Source organism: Prosopis cineraria, unplaced genomic scaffold, assembly GCF_029017545.1.
Source record: "Prosopis cineraria cultivar Desert tree isolate PC_DT_omini unplaced genomic scaffold, ASM2901754v1 PC12, whole genome shotgun sequence".
In the NCBI taxonomy this organism is placed as follows: Eukaryota; Viridiplantae; Streptophyta; class Magnoliopsida; order Fabales; family Fabaceae; genus Prosopis; species Prosopis cineraria.
This window is the reverse complement of record NW_026555343.1, coordinates 191,138-209,054: the sequence shown is the minus strand read 5'-3', so window position 1 is coordinate 209,054 and position 17,917 is coordinate 191,138. Positions and strand designations below refer to the sequence as shown.

Here is a 17,917-nt window from a genome sequence, read left to right as displayed (position 1 = left end):
TCATCACAAAAAATTTCTAAGTTTAGAGAATATTTGTTGTAGGGTTAAGTGGTTTTTGGAAACGCTGATGAAAGGCAAAACAATTTCACCACTTCCAAAGCTTCCAGATTGTAACTCCCTAAATTAGGCTCCAATTAGAGGAAAGAGAAGATTGCCTTAAGATTGTGCACAATCCAATTTTTGGATCCAAGTTGAAAAAAAATAACATGGTGTATGCTAGGTAACATCTTGCACCAAATCTGACGGGCATAATTACAGTCCCTAACAATATGCATAATATCTTCCTCTTCTAATTCATACCAAGAGCACAGAGGAGAGCATCTTGCAGAAGAATTTTGCCACTTATTTGTGGAGAGTCTATTGTGATAAGAGAGCCAAATGAAGAAACAAATTCACGAATTCGCTCAGTCCCTTTCCATTTCCAGATTAATTTAAAATTAGGATCAAGCAAATTTGGAGGGGGTCTCTCTACCATAAGATAAGCACTCTTAGAAGTGAAGAAACCATTAGAGGTGCCATTCCAGAGCATAATATCACACCTAGCAGCTTGTGAAGGGGTATTGTAGAGCTGAGTTTAGAAAGTACCTCATTAGTCACTATGAAAGATAAAGAGGTGAAGTCCCAAGTTCCAAAGTTTGTCCATTCTACAACTCGGACTTTGTTCCCTCAATAGAGAGTGGTCTAATTGCTATATCCTTGATTTTTTTTTCGTCCTAAAACAGCCACAAACCCTCAAAGAAATTAATGGATTCACCATGTTTGAGTTGCCATCTAGTTCCCTTCTCTATCAAATCTTTGTGTTGACATATAAACTTTCACAAAGGTGAATCCCTTTGGTGCTATTCAGTAAATTCTCCTTAGATCTGACCATATATTCTTTTGTAACAAATCAACCCAAAGACCCTAATTACCAGTAACAACTTGCCAAGCAAGCTTTGTACTACAAGCTTCGTTAACTGAGGAAAGTTTTTTAAAACCAAGGCGTCCATAAGTTTTAGGAAGTGACACCTTACTCCAAGTGATTGGGTGAAAGCCCTTAGAATGGGAGCTTCCCCAAATGAAATTTTTCTGAATTTTCCCTATCTCATTGCATACAGAAACAAGAACTTTTGCTACTTCCATTGGATATAAAGGGATAGCACTTAGGATAGACTTAGCCAGAATAACCTTCCCCCGCAATAGAGAGATAATTTGACTTCTAGCCTGCTAATTTAGCCTTCACCCTATCCATAATATAGCTAAATTTATTTGTTGTCCATGTATCTTCCAAGAAAGGGAAGCCAAGATATCTACCTATCTTTGCAAAAACTTCCATGCCCACTGTTCTTTTGATCTTGCCTTTCATTTCAGCACTAACATTATTTGAGAAAAAGAGTGGAGACTTTGAGAAGTTCACTTTTTCTCCTGAAGTAGAACAGAAATGCTTTAGACAAATCATCATAACAAGAGCTTGTCTCTTCGTAGCCTCACTAAAGAGAAGTAAATCGTCTGTAAATATCAAATGTGATATTGAAGGGCCCTGTTTAGTTACATGAATAGGTTTTCATTGACCAGAATTGATTGCATCATTAATTAGGTGAGAAAGCCTATCCATACACAGTACAAATAAGAAGGGGGGCATTGGGTCCCCTTGCCGAAGACCTCCTTGTGGAGAAAAGAAATCAGAGTGGTTCACATTCCACAAAACATTATATGAGACAGTTTTAATGCAATTCATAATTAAAGAGATAGATTCCAAACTCATACTAGCTTCAAGCAAGACTTGTTTAAGAAAATCCCACCTTATACAATTATACGCCTCTTCAAGATCAATCTTCATGGCGAAGAGACCTGGGCATCTCTTAGTTTTCTTCATGATGTGCATGATTTCCATCCCAATAATTATATTATCTCGAATCTGCTGGCGTAGGACAAAACTAGCCTGAAAAGGAGATATGATTGAATCCATACATCCTTTCAATCACTGGTTGATGATTTTTGCAATACACTTATAATGAACTGTGCAAAGTGAGGTTGGTCTAAAATGGCTAACCAGCTCCAGGTTGTCTCTTTTTGGAAATCAAGGAGATGAGAGTCTTATTAGTTTCTTCCATAGAATTCTTGCCTTGGAAAAATCTGCTATAAAATGATAGAAAGATTCCCCCACAATTTCTCAATTGGTTCTAAAGAAAATTGGCGGAAAACCATCATATCCTGGAGAATCTATAAGGACCCATGGAGAACACCGCCTTCCTAATATCTTCCTTGGGAGGGATGGCAATCAAAATCTTAACAAGAGTCAGATCAATCGCAGGGAAAGAGATTTTTGTATACAAAAGGGGCACTTGAGTATTTTCAACAATGTACAGTTGTTTAAAGGATTGAGAGATGAGTAATTGAAGTTCCTGATCACCTTCTATAAGATGTCCTGCTTCATTTTTTAGAGATAAAACTCTATTCCTCCTTCTTCTCAAAGTTGTTTTAATGTGGTAATATCAAGTGTTTCTATCACCACTATTTATCCATTCAGTTCTAACTTTTTGAAACCACTTTGCTTCTTCCCACTTCAAAATTTCTTCCAACTCATATTGAAGGGCAGTTTTAAGATTACGTAAGAATTTTGAAAAAGGATAAGCAGCGGATTTTTGAATACCATTGAGTTTGGCTAAAATATGTCTTTTCTTAACCTCAACCATACCACAAACTTCCTTATTCCAGAATTGCACTGAGTCACGAAAACGAGACAGTTTTTCCTCAAATTGCTTTCCAGAAATCCCATTATCTTTGAAATTCTCATGGGACATCCACATAGCCTCAAATCAGATGCAACGTTAAGCGAAATGGACAAGGGATTGTGATATGAAAAAGATGTTATGGGCATTACCTTGACAATGCAATTTGGGAAAGAGGATATAAAAGCAGTGTTAGCTAACGCCCGATCTAATGTCTTAAGAAGGCGAGTACATCCAGCAAGACGAACTCCTTTCCTTTTTGAATTTTGATTCTTTAAAACCCAAATCAAGAAGCTTGCAGTCATTTATTCTAGCATTAAACCAGTCAAGGAGAGCCATATTTCATTCCTGCCTCCAATGCTTTCGGAAGGATCTGATATATCATTGAAATCTCTGTAGACAACCTAGGGTTCATAAGTGCTTACAAAAAATCTGATAATCTAGTCTAGAGAAGTTCTCGAAAACCAGAGTGGGGAAGAGCGTACACTGCTGTAACAATGAAACATGCCAAACCATTGATGCAGCAGGGGAGATGTAACAATGACATCATCTAAAATTATGTTTAATATTAAAAACTCTATTATCTGTCCATTAAATTTATTATTTAATTTTTTTAATTAATAATTATGTGATAATGTTAATTGTCACAAATTCTTTATGTGAATAAAATTTAAATATATTATAATAAAAATTATTTTATAATAATTCTCATAAATTTTTTTATTAAATATAAAATAAAAATAAAATTAAATGATATCAATATTTTAAAAGTAATTATAATATTATCTTGTTAAAATAAATAAATTATATAATAATTATATCTTTAAATTACTGAAACAGTTAAATTATACATGTATAAAAGATTATTTAAAATAAAAATTTTATTTAATATATTAAGACTTTTATAATGTATTAATTTATAAATATTGAAAATATATAATTCATGTATTTTATTAAAAACATTAAAATGTTAGGGAGGATGTGTGCCATACAAATTTCCCGTTTTCACCCTTGCTTGCAAAAGTCATCCCTGTAAATTAATGACCTGCCACAGACTTCAGACTCTGGGAGATGGCGAGTTTCAATGAAAAGTCATTTATTCGCACCATTGAAAGTCAGTTTTGGAGTTTCTCTCGGACTAAAACTTTTTCTTCCATACCGAGAAAAATACATCCTTTTTCAAATGCATTATTCATTTCTGCATCACACATCAACATTATTGTTCCAGTGAGTTAAAAAAATAGCGACAAAATATCCATATGGCTACACCTACACTCATCTTGTATTCACACCGCAAAATAATACTTTAGGATTGGCAATGCATACTTATAAAACTAAGGAAGCTCCACTAATCAAGTGATAATCCACACATCACATCTATGTCTTCTCAGGTGCTTTTTCGATTTGATGCTTCCTTGCAAAAATTGTAACCATAGAGAATGAGACACAAGGTCTAAATAACCAAAATTAATATATAATTATGCATGTGATGTAATTAATTATGTAATTGTTAAGTAGGCATACAAGATTATTTTTTAAACATATGTCCTTCAAACAATCCAAACAAAAATAATTATATGATTGCACTTTATATCTCTGCATGTACCTCGTCTGGAACCAAATCACCTGATCAAAGGTGAGTTAGTCCAAACTACTAGTCACTCATTAGGTCCAATGATGACTTATCACATGAGAGGTAATCTCCAAATAAAATTCTCAATATCACATATTTCAAACCAAACTCAATAAGTGCATTTCAATCATTTTCACACAAAAACATGCTTCCTCACCATAGTTATACCAAACATAGTACTTGTATACAATGCATCTCATTTGGCAATTAATTTTTCAAACAAGAATATATTTTTTCTATACATAATATAATTTACATAGCATAATAAAATTACTCAAATACTCCATTACACATTATGTTACCTTTATTTCTTGCTAATAGAGCTCTCCGAACAAATAAACTATCACCTCTAACAGTGTCAGCACACTTTGCAAACAATATGACAATAATTATTGTTAATACAATGCTAATCATAACTAATCAAAGTATTTACATATTAATCACACTCTACTCCCAAGATTATGTTAATTAACCTAATTAACCCAAACACTTCCTTTATACTTAAATCATCATATTAGTTCTCTTCAACCTCAATATATCTCTCAATCACAAATTTAACTTCTCAACACTCAAAATATCACTAATAATCACCTTGTTAGTCTAGGGTTTTCGAATTCTCATTGCCTCAAATACCTTAAAACAACTTACATTACACTTATTTAACCTCAAAACACCCATAAAATTCCAAGCTAAGGGTTGGTTAGCATTAAGAATGTAACCTTACAACACCCTTGAAGATATCTACATTAGGTTAGAGAAGAGGTTATGATGATTACCTTAGGGCTTTCTGAGGCTCAAATCCATGTACAATAATGGCTCCTGACAAAACTCTAACAAAGCAATAAATTTTTGTGCTTCACCCTCACCCAACTCTCCTCGTTTTATCTAATTTTTAAGCTAAAACAATAAGTGTTGATAACACATTACATGCCATGGCATATGTGCACATGCCGTAATATATGGCACAATGTTGAAAAAGCTCACTTAAACCAAATAATTTGGGCTCAAACCAGTCTAATACTTATTTTGAACTCCAAATAACCCTAATACATTATCTTATGCCCAATTTAAACTGTAATTAAGAGTCCAAATAGTTAATACATTCATGAACCTCAATTAACATAAAATCCTCAATTAATTTCTCAAAATATATATTTCTTCAATTAAATCCTCAAATAAACACATTTCCTCAATTAAATCTGTAAGTACCTATATTTTCTCATTTAAAAATAATTCATCAAATTAAATTCTTCCAATTATCCACAACTTTCACAATTAAATCCTTAAATAAAATTTAGGATGTTACACTTCTTCCTTTTCCAATCCTTTTCAATGTCAATTCTAATTTCCAAATTTCGACATTCTTTTTTACTCTGATTTAGAAGCATTCTAGTATTATTACTTTAAATATTTATTTTCAAATGTTTTGGGATCCCATGGTTATTTCTAAAGCTATTCAAAGGCTTGGTTAATTATTGGTAGCCACGGTTGATCCATAATTTAAGTATTGAGTTCTATATGTTTGGTTGATAATGGAAGACATTTCAAATGTAATAAGTTCAGACTATAAAATCCTATGCTGCAGGTTGAGTCTGATGATCAATCTTATTTTATGGTTATTGTTTCAGCTTCAAGGTCTAACTACCTGGATGATACGCCTCATCTTTTTTTTTTTTAATCCTTATTATTTCTTATTCATTAATGGATCATTGTCTTTGCTCACCCTCTGATTAAAATATGTTCCATTCAAAGAATAAGGCGTGAATGGGGTGGCTTGGAGTTCGTGTCAGGGGTCAATATAAAGTATTTGTTGCAACTTGATTTGAATATATGCCAAAATGAATTTTAGTAATCTACTCAGATGTATGTGGTTTCCTCAAAAGGTTGGGTACTTTCCAATGGCATTGTTCAAATGGACTAATTACACGGATGATTGATTTTGTCATAGAAGATAATTATTTGAGTTTATATATTATTCCTATATGTATCTTATACACTTTTTTAAGATTCATTCTGCTTTGAAGTATGCAATGATATCAAAACAGTTATATTGTATTGCAGAAGAGACATGATTCAATGTGTTTTGTTCGGTGAAAATGCCAAGGATGCAAGGACAAAATTTGAAAGCGTGGAAGAGAGGAGGAATCTTACAGTAACTGTTCAATATGCGCTGGTCATGAGGGAAAATAGTTAGTTTTAGCAGCATGTCTATGTCTAATTTAGTCTTCAATCACATACAGGCTTCAATAAAAACGTTATCACTGAACGTATCAGGTGTCTATTCGTTGACCAATTATGCTAGTGCTACAAGAGTCTTTCGGAATTCAGAACGTGAAGAGTTGACCTCTGTTCAGGGAACTTTGTTGGAGTCTCGGAAAAGAAAAACAGAGGATAAATAGTTTGGTCATCATTTTGTTCCTTCATTCAGTGGTTTTACAGGGTTTCCTTTTGGTCTTTAGTTATCATTTTCTACACCTTTGTGATGTATTATTGCATTGGAAATGTTTTTAAATGTTGCCTGCCGAATGGTTAAACAGAACGCTGATGGCATCCTCTTTCTTTTCTAGTTGTTAGATCATTCTTTTGTAATTTACTTTATTTTGTGTTATTAGGTTTAATTACAATATGCTAAAGTTACTTCTCTTTCTTTTGTACAGTGACGTTAATATAATATACTAATGTTAAAAGCATATGCTAATGGTAAGAAACGAAATAATAGAAACATTAGTTAAGGTAATATAATTTTTTGATGATAACCCTTTGACCAGTGCAAATTATTACAGTTTGAAAATGATAAGCTTATCAAGGCTTTTGCAGGTGTTAGAAAATATAGTCAGATCGCAAAGAAAGGAGGGCTTATTAAAATATGTCTTTGGAACTTCAATGTATTAATTATAATAATATAGGGTTAATTTATAAGTGCTGCTTATTGATCTTTGTAATTTTATACTATTATTCATTTTAATTAAAATCTCCCGTGCATCGGGATAGTAAAATTTAGTTCAAAAGTAAAACAATTTCCTTTCTCGCTTTTATGAATTTTATAACCATAGAAAAGAATGACATGTCAAATATTGAAAATAATATAAACTTAAAAGGCAAGTAAAAACATAAATTTTAACACACATAATTATTACTTTACATAAGGATTCCAATATACCATAATGTCAAACTATGCTTACATTTTAATTTGCTTATAGTTTGCAGGAGAATATTGTTTAACTTTCTGTTCCATAAGATCACAACATACTGTCTGAATTGATAAATTTGAAATTACCATAACGACAAGTATAAAGAATTTATTACGTTTAAAATATCGATCGCTTAATATTTAATTCAACACAACAATTTTAATTATGCTACCTCTCTTATTTATAATAACAATCATCATCTTACAATACGAAATTAATTCCCTAATATTTAACAAAACATAACAATTTACGTTTAAGCCCCAAGAGTTCATATCATCCGTGCAACGCACGGCGTTAATTGCCAGTTACCACTATTCTTGAAGATTGTCAGTATTGTTTTTCAACCTTCTATTACAAAACCAAGTGTAAAACTTTAGAAAGCCCACGAATGGGAGACTCTGCGGTCTCATTGTTGGTGGATTATGAAGTAAGCCATTTCTGGGAAAGAAACTCATCACAAAAATTTTTTATACCGTTCGTTGCTGCGCTGAAAATACGGGTAAGAGCAAAGTCGACCCTGGACTAATCTGCAGAAATTATCTGATGCATCCTCATTTATCCTCCACCCTAGACATGTGGAATCTTTTTTGAAAAAATGATAAAGAAGCTTTAAAATGATCAATTAATTTAAGTTAGATTTTAATTGTTAAATTTTAAAAATTTGTAAATTCATCTCTCAATTTTGCAACTGTGTTATGATAAATTTGTAATTTATTTTTCATATCTAACATGATTAAAAAATAAAAAACAATTATTTTTCATGTTAAAATTTAAAATATAAATTACAAATTCATCACAATAAAATTAAAATATTGAATTGTAAATTCTTAACATTTAAAATTTAATTTAAATTAATTAATTTTTTTTTTGTACTTTTCCTGGCCATTCTCCCAACTTTTTTTTAATTGAAAAGGACAGTAAATTAAGTTAGTACAATACATACCAACGCGGGAGGCCGTGATTGGCAAAACGAGATTTAAAAAAAAAAAAAACAAAATGTACTGACACGCTCCTCGACAGAGTGAAAATACGCTGGTTGGGCTGAGTCTAGTTTCGGTGCTCAAAAGTCGTGCTCATCATAAGAAAGAATTTGGGTTATTCAGATTCTAATTTGAATTGTTCAAATTTTTTTAATTTTAATTTTAATTTTATAAAAATAAAATTAAAAAAACAAAATGTACTGACACACTACTCGACAGAGTGAAAATACACTGATTGGGCTGAGTCTAGTCTCGGAGCTCAATAGCCGTGCTCATCATAAGAAAGAATTTGAGTTATCCAAATTTTAATTTAAATGATCCAAATTTTTTTAATTTTAATTTTATAAAAATAAAATTTATAAATTTTTTTAATAAATATATTTATAATCAATTTGAACAGTACTGATTAAATTTAGGTTGTTCAATTTAATGTTATAATTTTCATAAATTAACTATCTAAATGTATTCTAAATAATTAAAATTCAATAGTAAATTTTTTAATAAGTTTAAATTAATCAGTTTATAAAAATTATAATATTAAATTGAATCATTTTGAGTCTTAAATTGAATTAATACTGTCCAGATTGATGATGAATATTTTATTAAAAAAATTATAAATTTTATTTTTATAAAATTAAAATTAAAATTAAAAAAATCTGAACCATCCAAATTAAATCTGGATGGCCCAAATCCTTTCTTATAATGAGCATCGATCTGGATGGCCCAAATCCTTTCTTATGATGAGCATGGTGGTGTTGAGCACTAAAACCGGACTCGATTGGGCTAGGTCTTGCTTGGCACCGTCACAATTACAAATTAGATGAACATGTGCTGTTTTGGAAAAACCTAAGCCGTTTCAAATCCTTCATCAACGATAAAATCTAAAATGCCAAGGATTTCTTCCAGACTAATTTAAACACCAGAAATTGAGGTATGCGATTCTTGAAAACAAAAATACAATAAAATAAGGGGCATTAAATTAAACATAAATGATAGCAAATTCCATAGGTGCGAAGGAGCACCCATTGAATGCTACAACAGACCAAATGGTTCGGGCAGTGACTCAAATCCGTTATCAAATATTGGCCCTTGATCACATATATCATCAGCACTGTGAAGCCAGTTTGTATTCTTCAAGTCTTCTTTAAGCAATATAGTATCATAACGTGTGCTCTCGTAGATGTCCATTTCACTCAATTTTGCTGAGTATCGTCTTTCATTTACCTGACTTCCATTTATCACGTTCCTATCGGCATCATTCCCTGGGTCAAAATTAACCCCATTATTACTGATTTGCAATTGCAGGCTTCCATTCCCGTTTACCGGAGATGGAACACTCAAACCACGAACAGATTGGATCTTGGGAGTAGAAGTTCTAACACTCTGAGGAAAGAGTGTGGGGCTTGAAAGTGAACGAATATTTCCTGAACTGTTCTTTATATCCTAAATAAAAATAAATAAATCAGTAAAAGAATAAAGCTGCCTAAGCATCTCCATGTGCCCCTCCGGCAACCAAATAAAAAGTACAGCTTCAATAGAATGGTGAGACTAACAGTCATCTTACAAGGGCACCAATAAGTAATCTAGGATTCCAAATTTTACTTCAAGAAAATCTTATTCACTAGTCCTGATATTGATATTAGCAATATTGCTACTCTGAAAGGTGCTGATTCATTATTGATCTTGCAGTTCAGTGATAGAAAATCTGTGTTCAAGGCAAAAATTTCAACGATTTTAATGCCTAGATGATCAATACTTTCCAATCTGCTCTCATATCTAAAGAATCAAATGATATCTCTACGATTATGAGAAATAGCTGGAATTGTTGATAAACTACGACCTGTTAATTATTTTGATAACATATCCAGCGATTTGAACTGTACAACAGAAAAGGTAGAGTACATACCATATGCTTAATAGCCACATCTAAGGATTTCTTTGAGATGGTCCTACCAAATCCAGAGCTGTCAGATGAAGTAGTAGATGAAGCCTTAACAGATTTCCGTGCAACTGCTTCAGGGGCATGTGGGACTTTCCGCACCTCAGGGGCATCAGAATGGTGACCATTGACATTCACAAGGCTGCGGCTTCTTCCCATAGCTTCTGTCAATCTCCCCCTGGTTACTATGGGAGATGACAGTCGCTTTGGCATATTAACAGGGATTTGGGATTCAGAATTTCCCTTTAAAGTGGCCACAACACCAGGACGGGACCTACCAGCGGAGACTGGCCTCTCCGGCATTGTTGTTCTGAGGTTTGGTGGTGTTTCAAGAGGAAAATCAGGTGGAACTACTGGCTGGGGAGGGGGACGAGCTCGAGGACTTGGTGAACTTGGCCGTGATGGTGGTGCTGAACTGCGTCCATTTAATGAAATTCGTCCTGATGAAGTTGAAGTACCTGTCATAGGAGATGGAGATGGTGCTGAATTGCGACGAGTGGGGGTGGAAGGACGGGAAAGCGGCCTAGCAGATGGAACAGATGGGGAATGCAAATTAGCAGGAAAATGTGGCCTTGAAGAAGGAGTGGAGGGCCTCAAGCTCTGTGAAGCTTTACTCTTGTCAGCAATTGAGCTAGTGCTTGTTGTGCGCACTTTGGATGGAGTTGAAGATCCTAATGTTGTGGGACGGGATGAGGGAGTAGAAGGCCTTGTGGCTGATGAAGAGCGGGGTATGGGGGAAGATGGTCTGGTGGAAGATGAAACTGAGGCTGAGCTTGTGTTAAGGATTGAGGAGGATCTGTTTGAAGAATAGCCACTGTAGCTATACTGTGAACTGGAGTTGGAAGGACGAGTCACAGAACTGCTTCTTGCTGGTCTTGAGTGACCATTGTTCTCTGATTGTGAAACTGAGAGCTGAAAGATACACATCAAAATAAAAATTTAATAAACATATTTAAAAGCTATAGAATTAAAACAAGAATATACAGTTGATAAGATTAAAAGAGGAGACATGCTGGAATCCCAGGACCACCTGTTTCTTCACAAGAGAATTTCCTGTGCAAAAAAACTGCCAAAGTTGGGACTATTATACTTTATTTCACTCCAAGTTCCAAACCATTACTAAGAATTTCCTAAGAAACAAGTTGCTACTGTACGTTGAAGTAATATTAAATTTGACAATTACTGACAAATCTCCCAAGAAAAAAAAAAAGTTTTAGCTTGAATTATGTTCTGCAGTTGCAGCCTTTCACAATTACTTAATTTAAACATATTTCTGTATGATTACTTAGGCTGAATGATGGACCCTGAAATTTTTAGTATGTGGGGGCAATATACGTATACATTTATTTAATGGGGGCATTAGAACTAATATTGTTAAATGTTGGGGATCATTAATGTATACTGTACATATAAAATTAAGCAAAATGGAAATTTTCTTGTTGGGGAACTTGCCCCAAGACCTCAACGTAGGTTTGTCATTGCTTAGGCTTCATACTTACACTTTTTAAATAAATAGAAGTGCATGTATGCAAGTTCATGTCTAGTTAAGCAGATAGTTCTGATTCAGTGACATTGTCTAATTCAGAGATGAAACAGTATACTTAAGTTATAGTTGATTTTTGTAAGATTTGAATGGCCATGGTGGACTGCTGTTGACCCAGTCAGAGGGAAAGGATGATTGTCAAAGGCATAACAGATTCAACACTTATAGTAAACAAATTGGACAGAGAAGCTCAACTTCGGAAACACAACATCAAATAACAAATACAAAATCATCATGCAATTATTAGAGGACCACATACCCTTGAAGCCTTCGTGGTAGAAGTTGATCTAGCCAAACTGCGTCTTGGAGGTGCTAAGGTAGGCTGGGATTCACCTTCTGATGAGGGACAAGCAGGAGTCCCGGGAGGAGTGAGAAGCCTAATAAAATTCAACTATGATATTTTGAAACCAGACACATCTGATAATGTATGCATGCATTGTTGCCAATAGTATGAATTTTGAAAAACTTGGATCATGACTTAAACGAGGTACAAGTTGCTACTTCGTCGATTATGAGGTTAAATAAATATGGAGGCTCATATACAAAATACCAATCAGTATTTTAGGTCAACTGCATTCAAAGCCACCTCTTTCATTGCGTGTGTGACATGTATTTTAGATTGTCTCTATTTGAGAATTCAACTACATTCAAAGCCACCTCTTTCATCCACCAAATCACTCCATTGCTTGTGTGACATGTCCCTACGGATGGCTGAAGGGAGAATTGGCATTCACAATGCACCATCTTGTGTAATCAAAATGAAGTGATTTGATTGCAGAAGAAAGCAAATTCGTGTGGTCCAAACCACCATTTTACTTTTGTCAATGGCATAGTGTCATATAAGCAACAAAGCAATGAGATGCATGGGCATGCCTGAGATGGCTTAGAATGCAACTGATGCAATCCGATGCTCAAATAGAGAGTATCCATTTTATAAGTGGACTTTGCATTAGAGTATGGTAAATAGTGTATTTATTTGTTGCTTTTATTAATGCATACAGTATGTATTGAGGTCCATTCGGAATCCAGCTTTGAGAAAAAAGAATTTTCCTGCATTGAATTCTAGATACATGGCTTCCCATCGAGGAAAAGTCTACTAAAAATAGATAAACATGTCACCATTTCTCCTGAACGTGTATTCATTCAGTTTATTACTACTTTCTCTCCCACTAATTATAAAAAATTGTCTGCCATGACAATAGCCGAAACCCTTGCCAACTGATAAATCAGTATATCTTATAAACTGATATGCATGCAAGCGTCATTGAGATTGAGATTTACCAGTCATAATCATGCTTTCCTCCTTCCGTGGATGATAACAGATCATCAATCCCACTTCTAGCCAGTTTTGCTGATCCAACTGAGAGTCTCCCCAGTTTCACTGAAACTGCATCGAAACGGGCAGCGGTAAGTGTAAGGCTACATTACGGATTACGTCCAACCGATAAATACAGACACGGGTACAAGTGCTTGCAGCCTTGCACAAACCATGGTCCATTTCCAAGAGCAATGGACGAAGGCATTTCAGGCTAGAGTACTTGTAAGACACCGTGGAAAGCATTTATTGTAAAATAACTCACCCATAGTGACTCATTCAATCCAATTAAATTAAAGTTCTGTATAACAAACTGGCAACATTTTATAACGTAGACTCTATAAAAAAATTGTGGTAATTACATATCTTGGACATTAATAAACAACAAATGATGCGTTCCACCAGAAATCTAATATTAGCCAGTAGATATCGTTATCATTCCCGCATCACTTTGTCACAAAACGAAGTAAACAGCAAGTGTTTTTGAAGCATACAAACAAACTGAAAGAAAATCCAAAAAAGAAATCCCGGAACGCAGTCCCAAAATATGAAACGTCTGGAATGACATAAGTGTCCTCGGTGCAGAACAAAAATGACATCATAGAAAAGATGAAATACGCAAATCATTGAGGGGCATTTCAGTCCATCAATGCTAAAAAGGAGATCAAAGAAACAGGAATGAGGCGGAGCCGATGCGGGTAACGATGGTGGCGTACCATCGGAAGATTCATCAGAAGAAGCAACTGAAAGAGTACGACGACTCTTAGAGAAGAGGTCGAGATGGTCGTCTCGTTCCTTGGAGATTCCGTTTAAGCTTTGACCACGGCGATGATGCTGCTGCAACGATCCGACTGGAAAATTCCTAGCTCCGAGAAGAGAATCGCGCGCATTCCGGCCACTCATGGTAACTAGAGTGCAGCAGAGAACACCGGAATGTGTTGTCTCCAATGAGGGAGAGATCTAGTAACAGGAGTAGTAGATGAGGAAGCGATAGAGTGAATGAGGCATTTAGAAATGAGTTTTCTAAGGAGAAGGGGAGATTAGATCTGAGGTTGGCTGTTTTGTTTATGGAAGCAACATTGAAATTATTAAACTGAAATTACACATTGGTAGTTTCTTCCTCACGTTCTCTCGTACCATGATCCCATTTCTATTGGTGCTAGCTAGCTAGCTTGGATGAATCAGGTAATCATACAGATGCCCACATGGCTACTTCTTTGTGGGCCACGTTTGCACCCTTACTTTTGATTCCCGAAAACTTTGACGCCATCATTCTCACTGCTGCTTATTTCCCATGTCACATGGGAGCTTCTTACACCATTTAATTTTCCTGTCTGATTAGTTAATATTAAATATTAATTAATATATTTATAAAACTTGTAAAAAAATTATACTATTGGTCTCAAATAACAAAGTATTGCGATCTATGGCTGTGCAGGTGGTTCGGCATTCGGTGTCTATGGGTTGGACATCTTTATTTTTTTTATTATTATAGATATTTTTTATGATTTTATTTTTATATATTTCCAGAATTTAAATTAATTTCTTTAAACTTAGTAACATATAAAAATAATGAGGATATATTATCATAGATAAAAATAATAACTTAGTAACATATGTATTTAAAAATATTATTTTTCATCACAACACTAGTTTTATATGAATTTTTTAAATGAAGATAATCATATTTTTTTACTCTTTTCTTTTATAAAATATAATCTTTTATTACTGTTTGCTCTACAATGAAAACAACAGTAATATTTTTTCTTTTCAAAAAAACGTCAATAAGGCTGAGATGTCCCTGTACATCGTAAGGGGCAAACTCTAGTTTTTTTTTTTTATATATATATATATATATATAACATTTTAGATCTTTTAAAGAATAATTAATGAGATTTTTTTAAAATATTATTAATTAGGGGTATAATTAATAAGAATTTTTAATTGATACATTTTATTCACTACAGATAAATATGAAAAGAATATGTAATTTTTAAAATAATTAAATAACTCATTGGAATATAATTCAGTTAAAAAATATTTTATAATATTAAATGAAGAGAGCAAAGATAGAAGAATTTTTTATTGTTTTTATTTATTTATATTTTTTTTCAAATTGATCTAAACTCGATCCAAAAAATCTTCTGATAAACATTTAACGATATTGCTATGCTGTTCTTATTAAAAAAAAAAAAAGTTGTTCTGCATGTGCGTTTAATTTCAAAAGAATGTAGTGATGGTATCACTGAACTTTAAACAAAAACGCAACATATAAATGGGGTATTTTTGAGACTATAAATTTTATTGACAATAAATTGCGTGAAACTTTTGCTTCTACACAAGTTGCATATCCGTCATAGATTGCCTTTTATCCAAAGACATAAAAAACTTTTGGTTATGGAAAGGTAGTGAAGAAGGAGAAGAAACTTGAATGGCTTGAATTTGAGGCATTTGATGATATCATTGTCAAATACAAAAGGACCCGCTTGAAATATAAATTATTAGTGGGTCAAATTAATTAATATGCTTAAGCGGATAGGTAATAAACAGATGGCGTGGGCCATCACCCACAAAAGGTCAAGCATCCCCAACCCTCCCAACCACTGGAAGATTATTCTCGTGATTATGAAATAATAATTAGAAATGAATTTAAAAGCTTGAACATTCAGTTAGGGGCAAGCGGAGAATGAAATACAAGGGCAGCGCGTTGCTTCCTGCAGTATGATTTTTAAGGTGGATTTGCTAGAGACGTTGCAACCACCATTAGCCAAAAGGGCACTACCTAATTTCCCTTTCTGGCGTATTAAGACATGGGTGAATTTACGATTGTATTAGAGAGAGAGAGAGAGAGAGAGCGGGACAGATGGCTGAAAATGGCTGGCGAGTGAGAGCATGAAACAAGAAATTATGAGTAGGTGGGGCCGGGATTGAATGGCCTAACTAGTAACAAGGAAGTGAGCACCAGACACATGCGTTGGATCCGCAGATCTGCAGGTGTTAGAAGATATGGACTGGATAGAGATACCGGTAGCCAATATCCATATTCTGAGCAACCCAGGGTACAAATAAAATACTTATATTTTGATCTTTTAATTCCACGTACCATTTTTTGTTTCTTAAATAAATATAGGAAACAACTTGAAATATAGTAACATCAAGTTTCAAGTTATTTGATCTATTTTTTTAATTAAGAAAGAAGTTAAATTTTTGTTATATATATGTTTTCTTTTGAAAAAACATATCTTTCTATCTCATACTTTGCACACAATTTGTCAATGGTTCTTACTCTTTATTTTCAGTGTTTTAAGTCCTTACAATTTTTTTTTGTATGCGCTTTAAATTCCTACATTTTTAGAGAGTTGCTGATGTGGCATTAACGATATTAATTATGCTGATGTGAATAATAACATTTTTAATTATATAGTGACGTGTCAATTAGTGACTGATGTGTATTTTTTCTAAAAGAAAAAAGAATAGCTTATGTGTATTTTTTAACAATTGTTATATATATATATATATATATATATAAGCAGGGTTTAAGGACATGAAAAAATGTCATAGATTCATTTTTAGGTTTGTTATAATTCTATCCTTCAGGGTGCCTTTCATGTGATTCTATGCTCTAAAGTCAAGTTTGGAGTTGGATTCGAAATAATTTATTATTTTTTAATATATATAAAATATATTATTTAGGTTTGGAGTTAACACAAATTTTTTCATTTTTCGATTATTAAAAAAAATACTCTCTCAAGTCTTATTTACAGGATATATTTTAAGAAAAATTTTAATTCAAAATATAAAACACTTTGTAATAGGTAAATTATTTTTTTTAAATTTTACATTTTCTTGATTAACCTGAAAGCATTTAATATAGTTGTATTATTATTTAAAGCCAATGTTAAAAATAAAAGTACATATAATTTTTTTATAATATTAAAAAAATTAACTTTTTTAAAATACGTGTAATGGTTAAAAGTGTTTTATAATAAGGATCATAATGAGCATACACAAGCTTTTCTTTCTTTTTTCTCCTAAAAAAAATATAATCAGCCACTAATTAAAAATTCATCATATAATTAACTGTGTTATTATCTACATCAATATAATTAATATTGTTAATACTATGTCAGCACTTCTCTAAAAATATAATGACTTAAAGTGCAGGTGAAAAAAACTATAAAGATTTAAAAAATACAAAAAAAAATAAGGATATTATTGCATATAAAGTATAAGGATTAAAAGTCCTCTTTTCATGGGCGTAATTTTTTTTTTTTTTAATAATAGAACGCTTAACGCCACGCAAACCTCCCTTCTAGGATGCTGTATGTTTGTCCACGATACAAACATTCGTTGCGCTCCGAAGCGAGGGTGTCGTTTCAACGATGCTGGGGAAAAAAAAAAAACAATATCGCATGTGCTTCCAAACAAAGTGGTCCAGACTCTAGAGATACAATTGAACCGTCCTCCAAATTGAGCAAAATTCAATTCACGAGTCACATTTTTTTTTTTACTTTTATATATACTCGTATGTCGTTTGTTTTGTATATCAAGTTTGAACAGATTTTTTTTTAAAAAAATAAGGGACAACCCTCTTAAATATAGTTC

General features: G+C 33.1%; 1 protein-coding gene across 1 annotated transcript; it reads right to left on the bottom strand.

Moving 5' to 3' along the window:
* Positions 1-9,369: 9,369 nt before the first annotated feature.
* LOC129289647 (uncharacterized) lies at positions 9,370-14,474 on the bottom strand. Its single transcript, XM_054926455.1, has 5 exons — positions 14,029-14,474; positions 13,279-13,384; positions 12,257-12,374; positions 10,422-11,366; positions 9,370-9,958 (listed from the first exon to the last, which is right to left on the bottom strand). The coding sequence occupies exons 1-5, from the start codon at positions 14,213-14,215 to the stop codon at positions 9,548-9,550; spliced, it is 1,767 nt and encodes a 588-aa protein (XP_054782430.1). The 5' UTR covers positions 14,216-14,474; the 3' UTR covers positions 9,370-9,547.
* Positions 14,475-17,917: the final 3,443 nt, after the last annotated feature.